The 25,472-nt window shown below is 31.3% G+C and overlaps 1 protein-coding gene across 2 annotated transcripts in view; it reads right to left on the reverse strand.

The window, feature by feature from the left end:
• Positions 1–25,472, reverse strand: part of LOC130897401 (protein Wnt-7b) — a 175,726-nt gene that overhangs the window by 126,848 nt on the left and 23,406 nt on the right. The window contains exon 1 of one of the 2 annotated variants that reach the window (XM_057806236.1): positions 21,047–21,522. The exons of the other annotated variant lie outside the window; for it this stretch is intronic. Coding sequence (XP_057662219.1) covers positions 21,047–21,120 — 74 coding nt within the window. The 5' untranslated portion in view covers positions 21,121–21,522. Of the gene's footprint in view, positions 1–21,046; positions 21,523–25,472 lie in introns of those variants that run through there. 2 annotated transcript variants of the gene reach the window in all.

A 25,472-nucleotide genomic window follows, 5' to 3' on the forward strand; every position in this document is an offset into this window, starting at 1 on the left:
CATAACAACGTTTGCCGGATCAGCTAGTAATAGTATATTATTCTATGAGTGGGTAATAAGGGCTATTAGTCGTGAGAACTATTTTTGGTAATTATACACTTTCACGGTCACCTGGTTTTTTGGATCTAGAAAATCGAAAAGTGGATGGATTTTAATGATCTTGGTCTCAAAATGTTCCATTTTACGGCGGATTTATAAAAAAAATTAGTAGAAATAGCTGGAATTAAAATTTCCCATAGTTTTACTGTTTTAAATCGTAAAAAAAACGGTTTTGCAAAATAATCCTTTACAAAAAATTATGATAATTATACACTTTCGCGGTCACCTGGTTTTTTGGTTAGGTTAGGTTAGGTTAGGTTAGGTTAGGTTGGCTCTAGAAAATCGTAAAATGGATGAATTTTAATGATCTTGGTCTCAAAATGTTCCATTTTACGGCGGATTTATAGAAAAAAAATACGAAAATTAAAAAAGATAAATATTTTTTACAGTTTCATGACTTTAAATTCAAAAAAAAAATGACTTTCTACATATAATCCTTCGTAACTGTTTCTGACGTTGTGGAATCAAGTTCGTATATTTTTTTTCGCAATTTACATAAAAAAATGAATATTTTGAAAAAAAAAGTTTTTCTACTATTTAAGGTTAAAAACTATTAAAAACCGCAAATTCAGCCACTACCCCCGTGTTTTTCATAAATTCGTCGTAAAATGGAACATTTTGAGACCAAAATTATAAAATTTATCTATTTTTCGATTTTTAATGGTCCAAAAACTATCAACATTGAAGTATATAGTACGAAACTATTCACGAAAATTGATTGTTTTTCATCGATTTCATTTTAAGCTATAAAAACTGAAAAAATCATTCTTTTTGGATTTTTTTTTTAAATTGTTTATTAATTTATGTAGAATACAAAAAAAAATATAAGAACTTTATCTGATAATGAGATAATTTTTTGTAAAGGATTATTTTGCAAAACCGTTTTTTTTACGATTTAAAACAGTAAAACTATGAGAAATTTTCATTCCAGCTATTTCTACTAATTTTTTTTATAAATCCGCCGTAAAATGGAACATTTTGAGACCAAGATCATTAAAATCCATCCATTTTTCGATTTTCTAGAGCCAAAAGCTCCACGAGCTCAGTGAGTAATAAGTGATAAGTAGTATTTGATATCAGAAAAAAATCCAAAATATTAATTATACTGGTAAACACCACTGTTTTTGTCACACTACTTATATATATAATACAAACAAACAAAAATTAAAATATCTGATAAAAAAATTCATGAATGAATTCCAACATGAATCCAGATCAATATAAGTATCAATGGAAATTGCGAGGTAATTATTTAATTAGATATTGAAAGAATTTTGTACAATATCAATCTAATTTGTGTAGCTATAAAAATAAAAATTTACTCATATTACTTGTATTAATTAACATGTTGTTGAATCCATTTGTTGTCCAATACGTTTTTCATCTTTTAATCAATACTTCGAACTATTAAACTAATGGCGAAACATTCTATTTCAACAAAACAAAAAAGCTTCCACTATTTTACTGGTCTATAAAGTCATCAACAATAATCTTCGGTATTATAATTTTTATAAAAATACCAGTTTGTGAAATCAGGTTTTTAATCTCAGATTTCATATTTTTTCATTAACAAGCACGACCAATCATAAATTGTTTTTATTTAGATGATGATACAAGTATTTACAGTAAAACATATAGTTTAAACGCTTGGATACAAATACCAGGACCGGCTATTAACTTTTAACTGTACTACACTAGCACTAATTAAAAATATAAAACTCAAAAACCGAAAAAAGTTTACAATTAATTTATATTATAGTGGGCCAAAAAAACTTTTGATTCTTTTTAGCTACTACGAAAATATCGTTTAAGATGACGAACATAAAATTCTGGTGAAGTTTGAGGTGTCGCATCGTGATTTTTTCGTAATTTTAATGTATTTCAACGAATTATTGTGTAGTAAAAAGAAATAGATATTTTCGAAGGAAACTGTACGGCCTACGAAAAAGTTCTGAAATCATTTTCCGCTAAGTCAACTCGGTTGAAAGTTATCGCAGTTAAAGTTCAACCTAAAATAATATGTGACTTTCACATTTTTTCATAGTTTTTTACAAAGAAATGTTTCAAAAACATAAAAGAACATATTTTTCGTGATTTTTCTCACTTTTACTTATCTTTTATCAACAATTATACGTGAATAATTGCATTTTCATGAACATTCAAAGCCCTGAAGCTAATATAAGTTTTCTTTCTTTTTATTCCCATAATTTTTTTCGTAAATCAGCCGTAAAAACGAAGATATTAAAAAAATTCATTGGAAACGGATGATTTTTCGATTTTCTAGAGCCAAAAAACGAGGGGACCGCGAAAGTATAAAATGACCCTTTTTCGTAAGCCGTTCAAGTTTCTACAAAAATATCTATTTCTTCTTAATACACAATAATTAGTTGAAATAAATTATAATTACAAACAAAATTGTGTAAATTTAATAGGAAATCAAAAATCACCATGCAGCACCTCTAAATATTCATATTAGAACAGAATGTTTTTCGATTACCAAAGTTTTTTCGGCCCACCCTAATATATGGACTGCATGGTGATATATATTTATTTGAAGAGATAGACTAAACCTTGTGGAATGAAGAAGGCGTATAATTTTATATAGAAAGAGCCACTTGATTAGGTCAATTTAAAAAATTCAACCCTCTAATGGTGAACCTAAAATTCTGAAAATAATTTCCACGTGTTTCTCGTGTTATATTTTTTCTCAGAAGCTTCAATATAATCCGTATCTGAGAAATGGCCCACGGGCATTCTTTATTGTCCACCCAGTGAAGATAAATTCCGATAGTAAATATCTAATTTCATATAATAGCTGCCAATATACCAAAAGTAGTACCACAAAGCATTAATTGAAGTTTTTCGTCACTGAAAGTTCCAAAATATTACAGAATAGTACTGTAATAAAATTTTTATTTGAATACATCAATTGAATAAATTAAATTCCTTTTTCATTTGTTAAAAAATTAATAATTCCGAATGATTAAAACTGTCCAAACTTTCATTAATTTTCAATAACAATATACTTTGATATTTACCTTTATTTACTCATTAAATCATAAACTGAATGTTCGTGTACACCAGAGGTGTCAAAATAAAAAAACATGATTCTTTTTTCTTTAACACATTGCGATCGCGGGCCTTATTGATAGGGCCTATCCGTAAAATTTTTATTGTTATTAAATGAAAGTTAAAAAGTCGTTAAAAATAACGACTCAAGAATATTCGAATTAAGAGCAATAACAAAATTAAAATATTTTTTGTAGTCAAAAAATTACCCAATTGAATTAAGTCCTAAATATATCGCACCCTCATTTCAATAGTGCCTGAAAAAAATTTATATTGACATTTTCCGTCCAAAGTATATTTAAGATTTTACAGGACTTAATGATGCCATATCACTAGTACTAAAAGATTCCGCGTGAGGCGCCAAGTATCACTATTACAATGAGTTATAGTTATTCCAATATCAAAATTAAATTTGCAATTCATTTCACTAAAAAAGATATAGAAGATGACGAGTGTAATGCTTCAAAAGTCATTGAAACCGAAGAAGAAGTAAACATATTTGTCAATGTCAATGTTTTATTGTCATTTGTCAACTGGTCTTCGTCATGCCAAAGACGTGTGACTTGTTTACTCATAAATAATTGAATATTGTTTGTTGTGTAAGGCAAAAATTTTTGCAATGTTTATAAATTTCCAAAAGGGACTTGACAAATTTTTAGTTTGTGAACGCACCTTTTCACTTATCATCGAACTGTCACTGTCAGTTGATTCAGTAGACATAACCTTTTCATCATTGTGAAGTACACGAAAGAACAACGTTTGCAAATCGTAAAAATTTACTATAGAAATTCGGAGTCGGTGGCCGCTACTCTAAAAGCGTTAACTCTGATTTTCGATCATAATTCTCTACATATTCGTTGTGTGATGTTGCCGTGCCAGTGAGTCTATGGGTTGGTCGAGATGTCAAAAATATCGCTGCCGTTGAAAGGTCCTTAGCATGGTGATCGTTATCGCGCCATGGTTATCGATTATTTTTGGCCTGAATTGGAATATATGGACTTGGACAGCATATGGTTTCAACAGAACGGCGCCACAAGCCACACAGCACACGTTACCATCGATTTATTGGAGAGTAAGTTTGATGAGCGTCAAGAAATGAACCGTCGATTGGCCGCCTCTAGATTTTTTTCTTTGGAGCTACGTCAATACATTAGTCTATGCTAATAAGACGACGACGTTGAAAGAGATCCATGCCAACATTGAACGCGAAATAGCAGCCGTTTCGGCCGAAATTTGTGGCCGAGTTATGGAAAATTGGGTCCAACGAATCAACTTCTGCAAACGTGCCCGCGGTGGCCATATAAGCGAAGTCGAGTTCCATTCATAAATGTTTTGAATGTACTTCAAACCGATAATAAAGTTTTTGAAATATCTCAAATGGTTTTCATTTTAATTTGGAAAAAAGTTGTCAAGTCCTTATTGGAAATCCCATCACAAGCTCAAGGTTTCTGAATGCTAAATATGATTGTATAAGTCGAGATTCGGTAATTTTGATCACTCTGACACCTTTTAATCAAAAAGATCAACAACACCAGATAACGACGTGCTAAGAGTAGAACTGAAAGCAAATCCATGTTGTTAGACAATAAAGGAAATCCCAAATAGTCTTAACCAATTTAGTCGACCATCCAAGAATGTTTGTACTCATTGGAAAAATAAGTAGAGCTGGGGTTTGAGTTTCCCTTTAGTTCTCCGAAGATAACAAAGCCGATCGATCCTTTACTAGCAAAGTATTGTTTCAACGGCATCATAGAGAAATGTTTTTGATCACTAAACATGCCAGGTTTATATCACATATATATATTTTTCCATTTTAGTAGATCTAGACTAGCTTGCGGACCGCTAATAAAATCGGGCGCAAGATTTTCAACATTTGACTGCTGCAACCGACTAAAATATACCCATAAATGGATTATAATGGAAATCAGAAATTATTCATGAAATAATATTGGCAGTGAAAATGTTAATTTCGATCGACAGAGCTCGTAGACTTTCGTGGGCTCACGATAAGGTGCAGCGCACGAAAGCTGCACCACCTCATCCTGCCTCTCCACGTTCGCTATCATATTGAATCCTATTGACTTCAAAAATCTAGGACTATAATGGACAGTGAATTTTGTGAGGAAAATGTATAAAAATAGATATTAGAATTTATTTAGTCCGAAAGAAATCGTTTTCTTTATTCAATCGAAAAAAATGTCCGTAACAATATTCCAACAGGTGATACTAAAAATTCTTCAATTTATCATCTTGATTTAAGTTATTGTTCCACATCAAAAATTCTTTAAAATATCATAACTTTATATAGAAAAAAAAAATAATATAAATTAATCAAGCCAATAGTAGTCGACTAAACGTGCCATTTTAAGTTAATTTAACATTAAAAAATGCTATTTAGAATAATCTTGGCAATAAATTGGCACTCAATCAATTTTAGAATCACTAGTTTACTTTTCGGAATAGCTATTTTATTGAAATTTTAATTTTACAGCAACAATTTCGTTTATTTTGTAATTTAAATTAGCTTTTTTAAATTTATGCTTCGTCTGAGATCAAGGTCATCGGCCAGTTGGCTGTAATGAAGAGCAAATTTAAATACATATATATTACGAATGTCAAAGGTGCCAAAATTTAACAAAATCAATTTATTTTCAATATTCTCCACATTTCGATGGTTGGAGAAATAATTCAATAAACACAAGCGTTGCAAGAAACTTTTACTATAGGAAACTCAATAGAAGATGAAGAAAGGCTATCAATAATCAATTCAACTATCAATTTAAAAATTATTTGAAAATCAGAATTTTCATTTCCAAATTATAAGAAATAATAGGTCAGCCACCTTGATGATATTTATTATTGAATTAAATTCTTTTTATTCACAAAAGCTTGGCCTGAATGGTGTTTCAATCAACATTTCTCAATTGAAACTGTTTGTAATGAACTGTCGACAGAGATCAAATCTATTCCTTCAGTTATCTTTGCTCAGCTTTGATAAAATATGTCCTCAGTTTCTAGTGCCTACTTAGAATTTAATTGCCTAGCTCGCCTAAAAGTAGCTTCTATCTAATTCCGCTATCAAATGTAACATTTTTCACAACCTCCGTATATCAGTTATGAAAAGTAGTTATGTAAAAACCGTTTAAGTTTCAAACAATAATTTATTAATTACTATAAAAACTGACAATTAACTCATTATTTTATTTCAATAGTATTTTAAGAATTATAAACTTTGGAAACAACATTATTAAAGACAAAATTATTTAAAATAAGTCCATTTTCTGGTTGAATATGCTCTTGAACTTTTTGTCTAATGTTAATTTCATTTGGAGCTGTGATATCTACATGTATGCCAGAGACTTGGCCCAGAAAGTTTTCTGAAAATCTTCTTCGGCTATGCTGCGAATTTCCATCCTTCATTTTCAGAATTTCCGCTGCCAGAAGAGGCGCTGAAACAATGTCTTGTGTTGTATCCTTTAACATTAGATAGGTCCAGGTCCAGGTACTAAGCAATCTTTGCTGGTAATTTTCCAATGGTATTTATGCTCACGGGTTGTATAGCACATTTTCCATTATAATATCGAACAAAACTCTGTAGTGAGATGAAATTTCTGGAACCGTTGGCGATATTCATATTGAACACACTGTTTAGACCACCACTACAGAAGCACTAACAATTACACTGTCTGACGCGCGTTTCGATAACCAAGTTATCGTCTTCAGAGACTGAAGGTAATCTCAACTAAAAACAATTTATCTTCAGTCTCTGAAGACGATAACTTGGTTATCAAAACGCGCGTTGGACAGTGTAATTGTTAATGTTGGTGTAGTCGTGGTGTAAACAGTATATTCAGTATAAAACTCTGTACAACAGGAAGTCCAATGATTCTATACTTTTTGAGGAAGTCCACAAGATTGACACCAGCAATATTTCAAGTAGTGACCAGAAATTCGCGAATAACCTGTGTTTTGCTTTCTGGAATTTCTTCTAGGAACGTCAGTTCAGCTTTCTTACAAGCTTCTGCAATCACTATTATCATTGCGACCTAAGGAACAGATTTAGTTAAGAAATTATAAACATAAACGTAAATTAAGTCATTCTTTCGCAAATAGATAGTCTTCAGCATCTTTTATAAATCTTTCTAAACTCTCCTTCGTCAAAATCTCCGATTTTTTTTCATAGTATCCCGCTGACCGTGTCTTCAGCCAAACGATGCACGATGGGTTTAGATCGCAGGATTGAAAATGTAGTCCACAAAGTCGACGCCTTTAATGTTTTTAAATTTTAAAAATAAGCAAGTAGCAATTTTTTGGTAGCAATACAGAGAAAAGTAGCAGATTATCCAGATTACAATTATACTAGTTTAGAAACAATCCATCAAGTTTTATCAGCATTTGGTTTTAAACACAAAAAACTGATTAAACGGATGTAAATAACCCAATCGTCGAGGATAGTTCAATGACGACAAGATTATTTGCGTTAGATAAAAGACTACCGAAGTTCTAATAGACGAATGGGGTACAAAAAGGGCTCAGTTCACGTCTGGTACCCTGTTTAAACCAAACTTCTTTACAGGAATGGTACATTTCACTCGTCTTTATACGTTTTATAATTTAATATTCAGCTGTATCAAGTTAACGAGGTATAATAATGATTTTTTTTAAGTTCTGAGTGGGATTAAAATTAAGTGCATCTGTCTAAATAACGGCGTACGATGCAGTTCAATTTATAATTATTCGATTGCGTTTTAATGAACACTTTCTCGCATAAGATATACATATTTTTAAAAGTATTAAAATAATAAATTTATAAATTGAGGTATCTACGCCTATGGTAGATCAAACAAAATTGTCAGCAAGGATTTTTACAATCTGCAATTGACATTGGAAGAACTATACATTCGTCATTAAAATTATTTTGTTATTGTGATTTTAGAAATTCCGACGTCTCGTTTTACTTATTTTATATTGTCGAACCGAACCTTTTCCATAATAAATTAATGTTAAATTACATACTATGGGGTACGGACATCTTCCCATGACTCAGAATATTTTCAAAAATAGTTTATTATAGTGTCCAGGTACATGTTCACAGAAATGTAAATTCATAATTATACTGATTAAAAAAGTTGTTTCAGTAACAATCAACCGTATTGATGAATGGGTTAAAAGCTCGCGTGATGAAAATCAGTTTAGTATTCAACCTTGGAAAGATATTTTTATACATATTTTTTCACTTTTGGAATGCTATAATTAGGGGATCCTAAAAGCAAAACGTCTATTTCCAATTAGTTATGTTTATTGATTTTGTTTTGATATACAACACAAAGTATCTGAGTGATAAATAACCATCGTCTTGGATGAATACTAACTTGTTCCCACGATTCGCGAAGAAGTTATCAAAAAATTTTCTATTAAGTAATTCTTTATGAATTCATCAATTATATTAAATGTGAATTATCGAAACTACTAATAATTACTCCTTTTCACTCCATGAATGAGTCCGTTTTATGATTTTTGAAAATTTTTTTCCATAAACTAGTCTTCAAAGTAAAATTGCTTTCTATTCAAAATTTATTTGGAAATTACTTCTACATCCAGGAACATTGGAGATGTTTTTCTCTAGAAAAATTACAACAATACTCAATTTAGTTGTAAAAAATGTCCGTGGTTTTTAGATAAATATTTTTCAAAGTTTTGAAAAATATAACAACAGGAACCGTGGTGCTTGCTGCCCTTCCCATTTATCTCTCAAAGTATTCATCTTTTCATTAATATTTGAATTAGTTTGTTCAAAATAATGCCAATATAGATAAAAATATTCGCGCTCTCATATAGACTGTGGTATAGTCTTGGGATTCCAACGATTGGGAAGCTTGAATCCAAGCAAAAAGTTTCCTCAAATAACATTTGAAGGAGATTAGGGAAAAATATCGGTAATTTTTTTATGAAAAGGGAAGTACACTCGTGTGGAAATGCCTGCTGATATTGATCTTGAACTTCGGTAGGTTGTTGTTTTCGGAAATTCCTTCGTTGGTAGCTGATTCCACAGGCTTGCACTCCTCCAACGAAAGTAGTCTGTGTCAAACATCCTAATGGTATACTTGGGAGCCGAACTCCAAAAGTTGATCAATACTACAAAAATGGACGAATTTGGCACTTGTAGAGGATTAGAAGCTATTGTGGAGTATATAGCTTTTTGGTCTTGAAGAGGTCCAGACAGGACGAAATTATGAGCTGCAATGCCAGTCTTATTCATAAAAACAGCAGCCTGGTTGTGATCTGTAGCATCCTACGGATTTGGGTGTTAGTATTGGAGCGACTGATTTGAACGACGACACCAGAGTGCTATGGTCGGCGAAGCTATAGATTTGGTTTGCAGTTTTGTCTAGTAGATCGTTGATGTACAGGAGAAAGAGAGTGGGTGACTATATGCATCTCTGGAGAACACCAGCGTTGACTTCAAATATTTCTGGGATGTGTCGATCGACAGCGACCTGGATGGATCGTTCTTTGAGTATGCTACTTAGCCAGTTGATGAGTGAGGAAGCAAAAATTGTGTTTGCTACCAATGGAATCATGAATAGATTTTTTGGGGATTCCAAAGATAATGTTTATTTATACATAATAACAACAACAATAACAAGTTGCATAATAAAAAGTACAACATTATTCCATCTGGCCATCTGAATAAAACTGATTATGTGGTATAGAATTTTTGTATGCGGTAGGTAAAGTTTTGGTCAGATAACATAAAACAAGTTGTAATTCAGAATATTTATACTAATTAAAGTCCATATTTCTAAATTCTAAGTTTTGAAAATTCCATCCAACATTTCTGTTCTGATTGAATCTTGATCCAATTAAATCAAATTTATTCCATCAATAAATAAGGAAATGAAATTTCGTAGCTTTTATTTTTATTAACTAGACACCAGGCCAATGAACACACTTCTATAACCTTGGATATTAGAAAGCTTCAAATAATAAAGTTTTTGCAAAACATAATAAAAATGTCATATTATTTATAAAGATGCACAGTATCGTAAATTTAGAAAAAATTGGGATAGTTATCAATCTGTTTACAATATTATCCAAATATTTGCCTTTCACTTGATGTAATATTGAACAAACAAGAAGATCGTTAAATATGTACACAATATTAAAAGGCTTTAAAACAATTTATTTTTTTATGAGTTTATACGATGAAAAAAATTGTAGAATGAGAAAAAGTACGTCGTTTATGTCCTTGACCCTCTATAATATAAAAACGAATTGGGAAATGTTCAAATTGTTTATTGATATTTATATTATAACTTAATTAATTGTTATCATGAAATTATAATCTAGTCCCTAAAGAAGTCAAAGTACTCAAAGTATTAAATCAGGTTTTTATTTTCTAAGAAGTGTTAGATGAGGTATAAATGAAGAATTCAGACATATAATCGTCGTACTAAACTAGAACATCTCCTGAAATGATTCCCAACACCTTTATTTGATGATGTTGAATTGATCTTTCTCAATGTACTGCACTATGCTGGTAATTCACTGATCCCAACGTTAAATTCATCAGAAATGATTTCTTGGAGTCTTGTTTCATCTACCTATTCCGCCGTCACCTTTTCAATGTCAGGACTGCCATCAAAAAATTTTACATGGTACTAAATCTGATCAAAAAGGCGGATATGTAGAAATGGAAAGCGAAAAAATTCACGAATCAATAGCAACTTATAACACGGCGCGTTGACTTCATGAGGATTAATGCCGTTAGCAATTCTTCTGGTCTGTTTCCTCCCACATCCTCTTGCAAAAATTTCTGAACCCCCTTGTAAAATTGGAGTTTACAGGATGTATACGGATCCAATTGAAAACGAGCTTCCAAATCTACTGATAATGCAAACACCATTTCACTCTATCCGTTATACTTACAAACTGACAAGTCAGAACGTGTTCAAACTTGCCAGTATTGTCTCAAAATATGTGACTAAGAGAGTCACTAGTTGAAATAGATACAGCGTACTTCGTGTTAGTAATTATTTTAGAACCGTTGCACAACAGTATGGTGGCTATTAATAATGATTATATGAATAAACATGTAGGGAATCGACAAATTACATATTTATAACTTGGAAAGCACAAAAAAGTCCATCAAGAGATTTTAAAAAAATGTATGTCGATTATTGTTTTAAGATTTTTCCACCGTGTATCTACATTTATTTAATGCGATCATTCGATGAAAAAAATCCATAAAATCGAACCCGCTATATTGTGAAAATTATAGAAGACGATTTATAAATGAAACAAGTCTATTAAATCTTGAAATGCTTGAAAACAAAAAACCAAAAAAACCGTGTTTGTTTTTAATAAACAAAAATTAAGTCAGTTTTTTTGTCCTGGATATGAAGGGGAACCAGAACTTTATAATAAAACGAATTATTCTATTGAATTTGTTGAGAAAAAAGGCTTCAGTTTGATATAGATAAATAATTGCGAATAAGTTTCAAAATCTTTAAAAATAGAATAGATATATTGTAAATATATCAAATTTTATCAAAACTATTCCTAGTTTTCTAATACTAGGGAATAAACTCCTAAGAAAATCAGCAAATTAAACCTAAGATTCATATTTATGGGATTATTAAAACAAGGTTTTGCCGCCCACAACTAAATTCCTTTATTTCATATATAATTAAAATGTGTCATAACTCCATTGATGTGCAATACATGGTATTTTCACATTCGAGGATAGTTCCAGAAGTAGCATCCCAGACCTAGAGATAGCGGGAGTTGCTTGGAAAAAATTAGACAGTACACAATCTATACAACATATGTTTCAAGTTTAAAGATACCACGTTGTTTAGTATTTGTTTGGCAGCCATGGATAGTGAAAGTTTTCAGTGAATTTGTGAGCATGGAAAAAATTGGTCATCGTTATTTGAAAGGCTTCAGCCCAACCAATATAAAATCTAAACTAGATTCTACACCTTCGTTATTAATAGTAAAATATTAGGTAGCAGAGTTTGGCAGCATTGGTCGACCAAATGAGGTGACGACTGCGGAAATGTTGAAGAAAATCCACAAAGCGGTACAAGATGATCGTCGACTGAAAGTACGCTAGCTAGCAGATATAGTAGGCATTTTAAAAAGTGCGATACATCGCATATTAACTGAAAATTGGAACATCAGAAAGCTGTACGCAAGATGGGTACCGCGTTTATTCACAATGGAACAAAAACACCGTCGTTAAGATCATCGAGTGTTTGGCAATGCTTCACAAAAATGAAGCAAAATTTTTGCGCTATATCATAACATGTGTCCATTACTTCACATCCGAAACTAAAAAACAATAAAAACAATGGACTGAAAAGGGGAACCGGCTCCAAAGAAGCCATCCATCTGTTGGCAAGGTCATGGCATCGTTTTTTGAGATGTGCTAGAGATAATTTTCATTGATTATCAAAAACGAAAAACTATCAACGGCGAGTATTATTTAGTATTATGCGAAATTATTGTTTGAGCGAAGAAATTCAACAAAAATGGCCACATTTAGCTAAGATTAAAGCACCAGATCGAACATCCGTTATTGCAATGCCCAAAATTATTGAATTAAAAATTGAATTGCTACCTTATGCAAACTATTCGCCAGACTTAGCTCCCTCGGATGATTTTCTGTTCCCACACTTAAAAAAATGGCTCGGTGGTCAAAGATTTTCCAACAACGAAGAAGTGATATCGGCAATTTTGAAGAGCTTGAAGATTCTCGTCATAAAAAGGATATAGAACTCATTGAACATCACTAAAAAAAGTATATGGAGCTAAAACGAGATTACATATATTTTTGTCCAAAATTTTGAGTTTTCTTTGTTGGAACAGGTACTTCTCGGATCATCCTCGTAAAAGTCTCAATTGTGGTGTCGGATCGTGATTGTGCGTTTGTAACTTTTTATCGCATAGAGTTAACAAAACAAAAATTATGATTGTAAAAAAAGAAGATAATTAACTGTCAAAATGAGTCTAAATTCTGGTACTCTTACTAAAAACGTTTTAACTTTCAAAGATTTAGAAGCACTTATATCACAATGGGCGTTCGATACAGATGAATATATTAGAAATTTTTGGATTCAGAATGAAGAAATGAATAAACTATTATTAGAAACTTACATTTGCAACGAAAAACTATACCCGATTTTTCAGTACATTGAACTTGCTACAGAATTTCAAACTGTGACAGAAGCCATCATTAGATATAATTATGGAGCATTATTGGAATTGGAAAAACTCATATCTGTACTTGAAAAAGATATTTTCTGTTGTTGTAATGATATCCTGATTGATCGGTACAGGTAAATATTCAAACAGTTTCAATTTAAAGTGGGAAAGGCTAATTCAGATCAACTATATCATTTTATCTGTCAAATAATTGGAATAGACAGACCGTACTTAGTCAAAGTAAGATTCTAAAATGTTTTTTTCTCATTACTCAATTGCAAATAGTGGTCTGAATCAATCAATCCTAATCCTTCTGAAATACATAAACGTTTTTTGTTACAAATTTATCGATAGGTTGTAAAAAAATTTTTTTTCAATTATTGTTTGACTTTTTAATAAACTTTCTTCATACTATCATTGACGTTTTGCGCTTTTTTGAATTGTTGTATATTTCTTTCGGTGTAGAGCTCCTGTAGTTTAGAGGAATTTGATTTATTGCCCAATTTGTTCCATTAAAAGTTCTGCAAAGATAGAAACAAATCGAAATCATCAAATATGGCCTGAACTTGTCGTGGTGGAGAACAGCAATCATTCAGATAAGTATCTCTGGGTATTTTTCTTAAATTTCATCCTGAATCGACCATCTGGTTCCAGTTTTTGTTTATAATTTCCTCCGTGTCTTAATAGAGTAGAATAATACACAAAGCATCACCTTTAGAGTAGTCAATCCGAGTTTTGCAGTCATTTGCGTGACTTTCCCACGTTTTGGCCACAATTAACATTCTCCATTCTCATATTTAATCCATTTCCATTGCCCGTTATTAGTATGATTCTACAATGTTTAATGTTCATTACATCAGCAATATATAATGTGGACAGATAAAATGTCGATGTATCTGGATTAGTTGCAAAATTTCGTCGGTTTTTCCTGTAAAAAATGGGTTAGAGCCGGGTAAATCTTTCTCAACGAAAGTTCCTTCAAAGAAACGTACAAACTAAATACGTACGAGGCGATTAATTACAGCAACAGCAACTAATTCTTCACAAGGTCTAGATTCGTCTATTTTTGTAGAATTGCTCGCACATTTGGAGCTCGGTTCCCATGCATACCTTTAGGATGCTCGACTGAATACAGAAGAGAGTAATTCGAGTAACCCAGAGTTGAACAGAAACTTGGACAGCTTAGAGCATAGACTGATTCTGTTTTACCGATACTACTACCGATACTCCACCTAGAGCAATATCTACAAGACCTACTTGACAGGTAGACGTGACTAATAAACACCTATTTTCCCTGCTAATGCCGAGAACGTAACGTCGATTTATCAGAACTCCCTTCATTGGAAAAGCGCAAGCCTCAGCTACCAAGGCACAACTTTCCCAATCACTACAACCTACAGAAGTTCAATATCAATATCCGCAGGCATCTCCACATGGTAGAATTAGTTGATTGTCATAGGGTTTACCTTATGGTGCTTTCTTTTTACATAAAACAGCATCCTTATCGTAAAAAGCTCGAGTTTCTGTGTGTTAGTTTTTAGTGAAAAAGTTTCACGAGGTGTATTTATTCTGAAATTTCAATGGTTTCCAAAAGTTCATGACTTTTAACGTCTTTGATTGAAATATCTATCCAAATCGACGTCTTTGTAATATTTAGAATGTTTTTCAGTAGAAGCATTTCAATACAGGTGTCACACGTAAACTCCTATTTCAATATTTTATTATTATTCTTAAAAGTAAAATATCTACAATGTTTCTTAGGCCAGTATTAGGTAGTGACAGCTTAAAACTTTTCTCAATAGAAGTTGTAATAGGTACCAGAATACATCAAAATCTGTCATGCAGCATGACTTACTGACTGTTTTTGACTCACCACTTGTTTAATTTTAACAAGATTTGAATAGGACTCGTTTTAAGAAACTTAACATAATGTTTATTAAGCAGATTGATGAACAATATACCAATGATACCATTTGTCGGCCAATTTAGACACATAACTCACTAAATTTTGACCCTATTCTAAAGGGAGAGCGTACCGGCGCGTTCTTCGATTCCCTTCACTTTACAACTTGATACCAAACTATCCGTTACAACCAAAGGACTCAGCTTTGTACTTCCTTGATTCTCGAAGAAACAGTGTACAATACGCCGTTTGCCGTTTTAAAATCGAAAAAGTGAAAGTATGCCTTTTTTTAAATTGAATTTCAGGTAAGTGAAACACAAATTTGACATTTTTAGTTAAGTTAAAAATATTCGTTCAGTCTATTTTATAAAACTATTTTTGATAAATAACTTGGCAAGTTGTAGATTCTTCTAAATTGGACCAAACATTCATTTTTGAGACCATTTTTAGAATTAACATTATTTTTAGTTTTTTTTTGGCTATTTTTCAAATTTTGGGATATATTCTGTTTTTATTTTTTCTAATTTCACTTTATCCCATTCCAACTTTTAAAAACAATTTCGTTTCTACATTTCTCACAGTGTATTTTTGTCCAAATAAACCCCCCTTGTGATTAGTTAACTGTTTCGTAAACTATAATAAAAATATGGAGTTGTAATTGTAGTACATAAGTGTATTGTTTGTAAATATATTTTTAATTGAATTTATATAAATTGTCTTACATTAATTGTTGAAAAATTGTACATATAATAAACGTTTTATAAAAAAAATGTAAAAGGTTGTTTATTTATTATATTTCCTACAATAATTTCATTTGATTGACAATAAGAAAAAAGGTGAAATATGTATATTATTTTAAGTAATCGTTAATGCAATTTATATACACAATTATATTTTTTGAAAATGTCGTTTTCGATTTTTTTTATTGTTAGTTTAATTTCTGGGTCTTGGAAGCAACAACGAATTAGTTACAAGGTAAGTCACGAAGTTAGGCTACCCACTACAAAGGTGAACTGATCCCTTTACCACTGACGGAGAGCGTGCCGAGACGCTCCCGCCTAATTATCGGAAATAGGACCTCGGGATTTTTTTTAATCATATATTAGATCAAATTTGTATCAAAAAACCTTTGCGTCAGAGCCAAAGGTTTATCTCCAATAGCCCCGTACTCAGTGATAATCTGTGAAAATGGCTGCCGTATTGAATGGGTTAATCGATTTCGTGGCCCACGGACGTAGAAATTAACACTAGAAATAAGCGCACTAAACACGCCACAACAAAAGCTTTGTTTGTTACCTCAACCCCTATCCAACATTAGCTGAAGCTGAGAAACACACGAATTCTTGTTCCAGATTCCAGATATAGTCTATTTTTAAAAACGAGGGAGTAATAGATACCAATGTTCAATGAAAAACTTAGTACGGTCATTTTTAATCGTATAATCTAAATATTTCGTCAACTTTTCATAAATGTACCCTTGTAAATACTAGTTTTCGGTTTTTATTAGTCTTTTATACCAATAAGCTGTACAGAACAAAAATAATGATTTGGATAGACCAAATGCCCTTTGTATTGAACATTACATCATATTCAATTGTTTTAAATAATTAATAGACAATAATTTATGTAAAAGTGTTGATGACAAAGTGGATTTAGTTATAGATATAGTAGTGCGCTTGCTGTTGGGAATCTCGATTTACAGTATAATTATTGAAAATGTGGCACGCAAAGTTCAAGAAAAACAAGAATTTCAAATAGAAAATTATTGGGAAAAGAAACTTCGAAGGAAAGTACAAGTGATTTTCCTTGGAAAAGAATTTCCGACAGTTGTCACGATTCGATATGATAAGGATGATCCTGAGCTGTGGAAAATTTTAAAACAAATGGGTTTTCACGGCATATATTCCAGACAGTTTATTTTAATAAAAAGGAACAATATTGTAGTATCCAGAACAAATTTAGATGAAACATGAATCAACGAGGAGACTGATAATTGTAAACATCGGCAGTTCTCACACGGCATCTACCCATACCGTTGCCTATCATTTGGGTTTAATCATGCAGTCTTCAAATAATGGTCCACCAAATGATAGATCTACTTCCTCAGAACTGTCTAATAGTAATCGATAATGCAAGTTACCACTAAAAACTTTTAAAAAAATTGCCTACAGCTTTGGTTAAAAAAATATTTACAGAATTCAAGCAATAACAAGTATCATCCCGGTCCTGAGAGGAAAGAGCTGTATTCTTTGCGTTCCTTTCTTGAAGAAATTGGATAAAATCGTGGAATGACGCTGGTCAGATCACCACCATATAAATACCTATTTAACGAGATTAACAACACTATGTTCTTAAGAAATTTTATGAAATAATAAAACATTCTATAAAAAATTGCACTTTTTTACCTTCAGCTATTTAGAATATAGAAGTTTATACCCGATATTCATTCAATAAATTTATACAAATGTTATTTCGTGCGAAAATACTCGAGGTATAACTTTTTTGTCTACTAAAGGGAGTGATGTTATTGCTTTATTATTTTAATACTCTCTCATACATACAAATAGACTATAGAGTATGGAGTTGGCCTTCATTCTACAAAAATTTGTTCGGCTAGACAATTGTCGCTATTAAAAGGCGAGCCTGAATTATTGACAAAAACATTTACTAACATTATCAATCATGGAAATAAAAATGTATTTTCAGGTTTTTCCAAATCGGAATCAAATCTATTTGTACTATTTTTCTAGGGAAGATATTTATGGAAACGTAGAAACTATAAATGCCATTTTAACAAATCTTTCTCAGTCTCTTACGCTACTAGAATTGGAAGTTTGTCCGATAGATACTTTTCCGATCAACAACTTTGGTGATTTGATGTATGTTTTGAACATCCAGCTGAAACAATTGGAGGATATTGAATTGAAAATAAGACAAATAGAGAGTAAACTCAATGAAACTGATTATAATTTTGCCAAATTTAAGTTTTTATCCCGGAACTAGTTCTTGAAATGTTTGTCTCTTATTTTGTGTAATATTTATTTTCATATTCAATTTCTAAATAAAAAAATGAAAATAACCGCTTGTTGCATAAAAATGAAGTCATTACTTGAGAAGTATGACTCGTTTTCTTAATGACGTTTTCTACATGGACCATATTAGTTCGAGATATATAATGCAAAGATTTATTGGTGTTTTGACAAAAATTTTCATATTTTAACGTCATAGCAATATTCATCAATGAAAAGATTAAGAGTAGAACCAGTTTCAAAGAGACGGAGTATAAAATTTTTGCTCTCAGACGACATTTCACTTTACGCTGTTTATGGTAGAAAACTTTAAAGAGCATGTCAATAAAATATTTAATGACATCTCAAACAACGGTTTTACAACATTTTAAGCATATTTGAAGTGTTTGTCTCTGTCTGAGAAGGTGTGTCAGGAAATAATAATTAGACAAATCGTTGTAGTTAAGAATAACTGTGATCGTTTATAATAGTGGAAATGCGGAATAGGGCAAATTGTACATTGCGTACCTAGGTACCAAGTTGATGAATTTTCCACATTGATTAGATCCTGCTTAGCTATTCAAAAAGCAAAAAAATGAATTGATAAAAAATAATTATGTAGAAAAAATTATAAACAACATATTCAAAAGAAAGTTAAACATATTCTGTAATCAAAACAAAAGCTGTACATCAAAACATAAAACATTTTTCCTTACCATATGTACAAGGACTAGGACAAGGACTATATGATATTAGTATAAGTCATAAAGGACATAATACATTATCCAAATATTCCGCTAAACTAAAATCTAGAAAACCCAACAACAAAAGTAATAATATATTGTACTGATTATGACGCTGTCTACATAGGGCAGACAAATCAATATTCAGAAAATAGATTAAAAGGTCATCAATATGATAAAAAAATAAAACTGTATCAACCAACAACGAAATATCAAAAAACAAACATAAATTCAATTATGAAAATTGAAATATTGTTGGAACGGAATCAAATACACGGAAAAGCGAATTTTAGAACTGGTTCACATTCGACATAGAAACGAGAAAGCTATTAATGATAAATATGACCTAAGTGATTCAAGTAAAATTTATAGCTCTATATTATAAATTTTAATACGATTTAGAAATATAAACATGTCAAAAAGTCTAAGAAATGAGAAAATGGAGAAATTTGACGCTTCTAGATATTTCTTTTTTGATTATTTTGCCCGATTAAATAAATAAAAAATCATACAAATAAATTAGATCGATATACTGAAAGGACATAACATATTATCCAAATATTTCACTAAATTAAACTCTAGAATACCCAAAAACAAAAGTAGTAATATATTATACTGATTGTAACGATGTTTACATAGGGCAGACAAATCAATATTCAGAAAATAGATTGAAAGATCATCAATATGATAAATAAATAAAACTGCATTGATGAACTATGAAATATCGAGAAACCAAAAATACAATTATAAAAATTGGAATATTCTTGGAAGGGAATATAATACACGGAAAAGAGAATTTTTAGAAATGGTTCACATTCGACATAGGAACCAGAAAGCTATAATGATAAAAATGACCTAAGTGAGTTAAGTGAAACTTATAGCTCTATTTTGTAAATTTCAATACACCTTCGAAGAATTTGATAAATGGCTTCTACGAGATATAAAAACTGAGAAAAAACAGATTTTTCTCGTTAAAACGATTCCAATTTTGATTTTATTTTTATTTTGTTATTCGTGATGTAGTTGATTTATTGATTAATATTAATACGCAAATTATCAGTGTCAAATCATATTTTTATATAAACTGAAAATAGTCCAAACGTTAAATTTTTACTTAAAAAAACTGATTTTAAATAAGAAGGGACCTGGAATCAAGACGATTTAGAAATATAAACATGTCAAAAGGTCTAAAAAATAAGAAATTGAAGAAATTCGACGCTTCTTGATATTTCTTTTTTGATTATTTTGCCCGATTAAATCGGAAATAATTGCTTTAATTTACCAAATATAACTAGTGCAATGTTAAATTGAAAATTGGGAATCATTATGCCAAAAAAACGTGAAAAGTATAAAATAAAAAGTTATAACTAATTTTCTCATAAAAATAAATGGATATACTAAAAGGACATAATATATTATCCAAATATTTCACTAAATTAAAATCTGAAACGTCAAAAAACAAAAGAAGTAAAATTATATATCAAGTGCTTTGTACTAATTGTGACGTTGTCTACATAGGGCAAACATCTCAGTATTTAGAAAATAGACTAAAATATAATCAATACGATAAAAAAAATAAAACCGCATTAAAGAACCATGAAATCAAAAAACATAAATTCAATTTTAAAGAATCAAAAATTCTTGGAACGGAATATAATACACGAAAAAGAAAATTTTTCGAAATGGTTAATCAATTTAAGTGAAATTTATAACTTTATTTTGTAAATTCTAATAAAACTACAAATAATTTGATTGATTACTGAATATTTGAGATTAAGGAGTAAGGAGAAATTTTTTTTATTAGAACAAAAATTCTATTTTGCTTTTATTCTTATTTTGATGTTAATGATGTGGGTGATCTATTGATTAATATAATTATGCAAATTGTCATCAAAAATTATGAAAAAGAACATTTAGAAGTTTAAACATATCAACGGGTTTAAGAAATTTTTACTAAAAGATATATAATACTTATCGAAAATCAAGAAATAATGCAAATTTTTTAAAAAAATTACCTGACACTCCATACAGAGAAAATCCACACCAAAAGTGCAAATCCCTTTATCCTATTTTTTTGGCTAAGGTACATGCTGATTTCTCAGCCAAAACTGTTTTTTCAATTCACAAAACATCACTGAGTCCACCACAAAAAATTTAAATATTTTACAAGACTCAAATCATATTCAACGGCGATGTATCGCACTTTAAACAGTTTAACTAGAAGTGACATGAGCACAATAAATTGTTGAAAGCGCCGTAAATCATTATTTTTCTAGCATTAACAACTATTATAAAATGAGGTCTTATATAAAATACTCATAGTTAATTGTTTTCGAAAAGCAGCGAAGTTAATATTTGATTTCCGCGCCGAGATGGTACTCGCCCGGTACCCAGATTATAGATGGACCGATACTTGGTCAGTGATGCTGTGTTGTGTCAGTCTCACCTGCTTACCGTACCTGAGATCTGGGCCAATCAAATCTTTCTTAACCCCTCCCGTTTCGTTTAAGTTGGATATAATTGTGATTGCGATAATGACAGTTAGTCTTCATCTCGCGAGTTGGTCGGAAAGGCACTAATAACTTTTTGACATTTATTTCTATATATTACGGGAAAAATGTAATCGAATATCTGATAAAAAAATTAAAATTTACTCGATGAGAAATGTTTTTTTTTGAAGTTTGTATAAAATTAAAATAAAACGAATGAATATCTAATACATGATCAATATGTACGAGGTCTGGCTATTATATAACGAGATTAGTTACGAAAAAGGGTTTTATTATAAAAATTATTATACATTCGAATACTGTCCTTCAAAATACTCCCCTCCCTCCGCCACACACCTTTCCATACGTTTTTTCCATTGATCAAAGCAGTGCTGGAAGTCTTCTTTGGTAAGTGCCTTAAGGAGCTCTGGCGTTTTTTGGCATCAACTTTTGTTTCGTGTAATTCCTCGTGTAAAATATTTCTAACCGTTTCTATATTGTTGTTTACAGTCTCGGCAATCATTCGGATGCTCATTTGACTATCTGCACGCACAATTTGGTTAATTTTGGTCACTGTTTCCGGAGTTATAACAATCACAGGGCGACCTGGGCGCTGGTCATCTTCAGTGCTCTCTCGGCACTCACTAAAGCGCTTATACCATTCAAAAACACGCGCACGAGATAGAGAATTGTCCCCATAGGCCTCTTGCAACAATTTATAGCACTCAGTCGGAGTCGGAGAGATTGATACATTGTTTTTTGTCACACATGGTTTTCGGCACGAGAAAAAAACACGTTCGTTTCAAACCGCTACTGCACAAATACTATAATAGTGACGGAACTGTGTTTTGGAACGTGCTTAAACAAGATATCTAGATACCCAAAGCACTAATCGTTCTTTACCCCACCCGTCTAGGGCGCCATCTAGGCGCGCAGTCTCGTTATTTAATAGCCAGACCTCGTATCAATATGAGATTAGCTCTAGTTCCCCTTAAAAAAATGATAAAATATGAAATAGAAGGGAATGATATGATTATTGGGAAAAAGGAAAATAAAAACTTAGACATATGGAATAGGAACAAATTATAGAATTAATGAATGCATGGTAGAATTTGTTAAAATATTTATGAACATTAATGGAGATAAATAAAAAGCTCTAGATCTTATGAAATTACAGGGGAAAAATGCTTATCATGAAATCACGCTAACAAATGTATAAAAGCATAAAATTTACAATTTAACATTTACTACTACATTAAACTTGCAGTTTCTTTTCAGCATGAAATATTTTGAAAATATTTCACTAAGATAGAACATCAAAATATGTTCCAGAATTTTAGAAGGATACCTATTTATAGAAGAGATTGTGAGGAGTAGTTTCCTTGCAGCAAAAGAACTTTAACAAATTTTGGTAGTTAGATAGAGGATCATTAACTAGCACAGGTACATAATACAGATTTTAGAGCCACATGTTGTTCCTTATGTCCCATTTACAAGCTATGACTTTGTGTTAATACATGGAAACGCACGTCTCATGTCTCTAGAATGGTACACCAGAACCTTCAAGAGGTAGATATTGTAGTTTTAGACTGGATTTTACGCAGCCTGGACTTAAAACCTATTGAGTAAGTACAAGACAATATTTACAGATTTGTGACCAGTTAACCTTCAACAACTGCAAGAGACGTAAATAAATGAGTGAGAGATTTACAAAATTACTAAAAAGAATTGATTAGAAATATGCCAAGACATTGTAATTTGATTGCAGCTCGAGTAGGTAAGACACGTTCCAGAATTTAATATATTTATTTTTTACTGATATAATTTTTCGATTCCAGAGTTTCTTTAACTAATAAGTATACAATTATATAGTTTTATATCACTTTCTGTCTGTTATTAATTTAAAACAATGATATAATAATATTTATTCTATCTCATTGCAATGATGGGAAATTATAGCAATGAGATAATTTTTTGATTAAGTCCTACATGAAATTGTTTTCGTTCTTGGGTAAATATGGAGAAAAAATAATTTCGATTGTTATTAAACATATTTTTTACTGTGTTCACATGTTTTGATGCCAAACTTTAAAAAAAACGACCGCATTTGTTAAAGAAAATAATTTTCTCACTTTGAATTCCGAAATATAAAAAAATAAGGTGGTGGAAAGCGATTTCATATAAATGAAGAGGTGATCGTAAGAAACAAGAACTTATTCGTCGGAATTTTCGTAAGATTATTTTTTGTGGCGGTCTACAAACTAAAAAAAGGTTTAGAATAAGGGACGAAAGGATATTTTTTACAATAAAGTAACTTTTCAATAGGAAAAACAATATGTTATATACTATCAATCACTCGAAAAAAAGTATATTCGGCCAGATAACAGGTAGATAATCTTTTGGTGTGATAAATTTCACCAGATAAATTACTCGTACTAGATATAATAAAATATTTCAATTGAGTAAACCTAGCAACCGTTTTCACCATCCTAACCTAACTTCTGACAATTTTTGGAGGAATTTACCATTGAATTTAAATTGACCTTTGCGTATTTGGCCGAATTTACATTAAATATAGTAGGTTCTTATAGAACCCAAAAAAGAGTATGTCTTATGAGAATAGTTTTTGTCCAAGCAAGACAACATACAGGGCTAAGTTTCTAAATAGAAAAATAAAAACACAATTCTCCATTAGGATCAATACACTTTTGGATGCGTTTGAACCAATTGTCGAGGCATTTTTTCCATTCCAATTAAGGTACCTCCAAAACATGTGATTTTAATGCATAAAAGGTTACTTCAGATGTAGAAAAGCGTTGACCTCGCAATTTATTTTTGATCCGCGGGATTAAGAGGACATCTTTGAGTGCCAAAGAAGGACTGTACGGTGGATAATCCATCATTTCGATATTAAATGATGTCGCGGTCGTGAATGATTCGTCTTCTGCGATTGATTTACCTTATTTTCTTCGGACGCTTCTGGCAAACAAATGCTGGTATACCAATCAGAAATGACCGTTCTACGTTGCTCTAACGGAACGTTGGCAACATGAGCAGTTATTCCGAAAAAACAGGCAACTATTTGCTTCAACCTACTTACAATGGGAATGTGAACGAAGAAACCATAAAAAACTAGATGTCAAAATCCCTAATGGATATTTTATATATATTTTAGAGATTTTTTAAACAATATCAATTCATATCTGGCTCGCTAAAACAATGAAAAAAATCAACATAATTAGAATTGTTATCGAAAACTTGACTATAATATAGTATACTGATTATTTAATTAAAGAATTTTACGAGGGCTGCTATTTAAGTTTTAAGATATGGCAACACTGATGTGAATATGTCAAATCTGACATTACCATCATAAAGTTTGACATTATATAGATTATAACATTTCGACGTGGATTAAACCAACGATTAACTCGCTCCAACTTTTGGTGTTGACGTACCATCTCGAGCTACATGTTGAATTTTGTGAAGGTAGTCCGAAATGGGCTGTGCGTAAACTGATATTGCGAGATGGTTATGTGACTGAATGGTACACCAGCATTTGTTTATCAAAGTTGTTCCAAAAAATCAGGGAAACCAACGCAGAAGATGAATCATTCTCCACCACAACACTGGGAGCTATCCTACAGCAGCCAAAACATCGGATTGATGGGTCAGTTCTTGATTGGCACCGAATGACTTTTGGATATGCCCGTAGATCAAAAATAAATTGCGAGTTCAACGTTTTTCTACACAAGAAGAAGTGGTTGATGCGTTCAAATCACATGTTTTGGAAGTATCTTAATCGGAATGGAAAAATTGAAATGAATTTATATTGATCTTAATGGAGAATATATTGAAAAGCAATAGATCAATATACAATTATAAATATTTGTTTTTATTTGTCTATCTGGAAACTTGAGTGGGAACTCACGTATCATGGAAGAATTAACGC

Source organism: Diorhabda carinulata, chromosome 8, assembly GCF_026250575.1.
Source record: "Diorhabda carinulata isolate Delta chromosome 8, icDioCari1.1, whole genome shotgun sequence".
Classification (NCBI taxonomy): Eukaryota; Metazoa; Arthropoda; class Insecta; order Coleoptera; family Chrysomelidae; genus Diorhabda; species Diorhabda carinulata.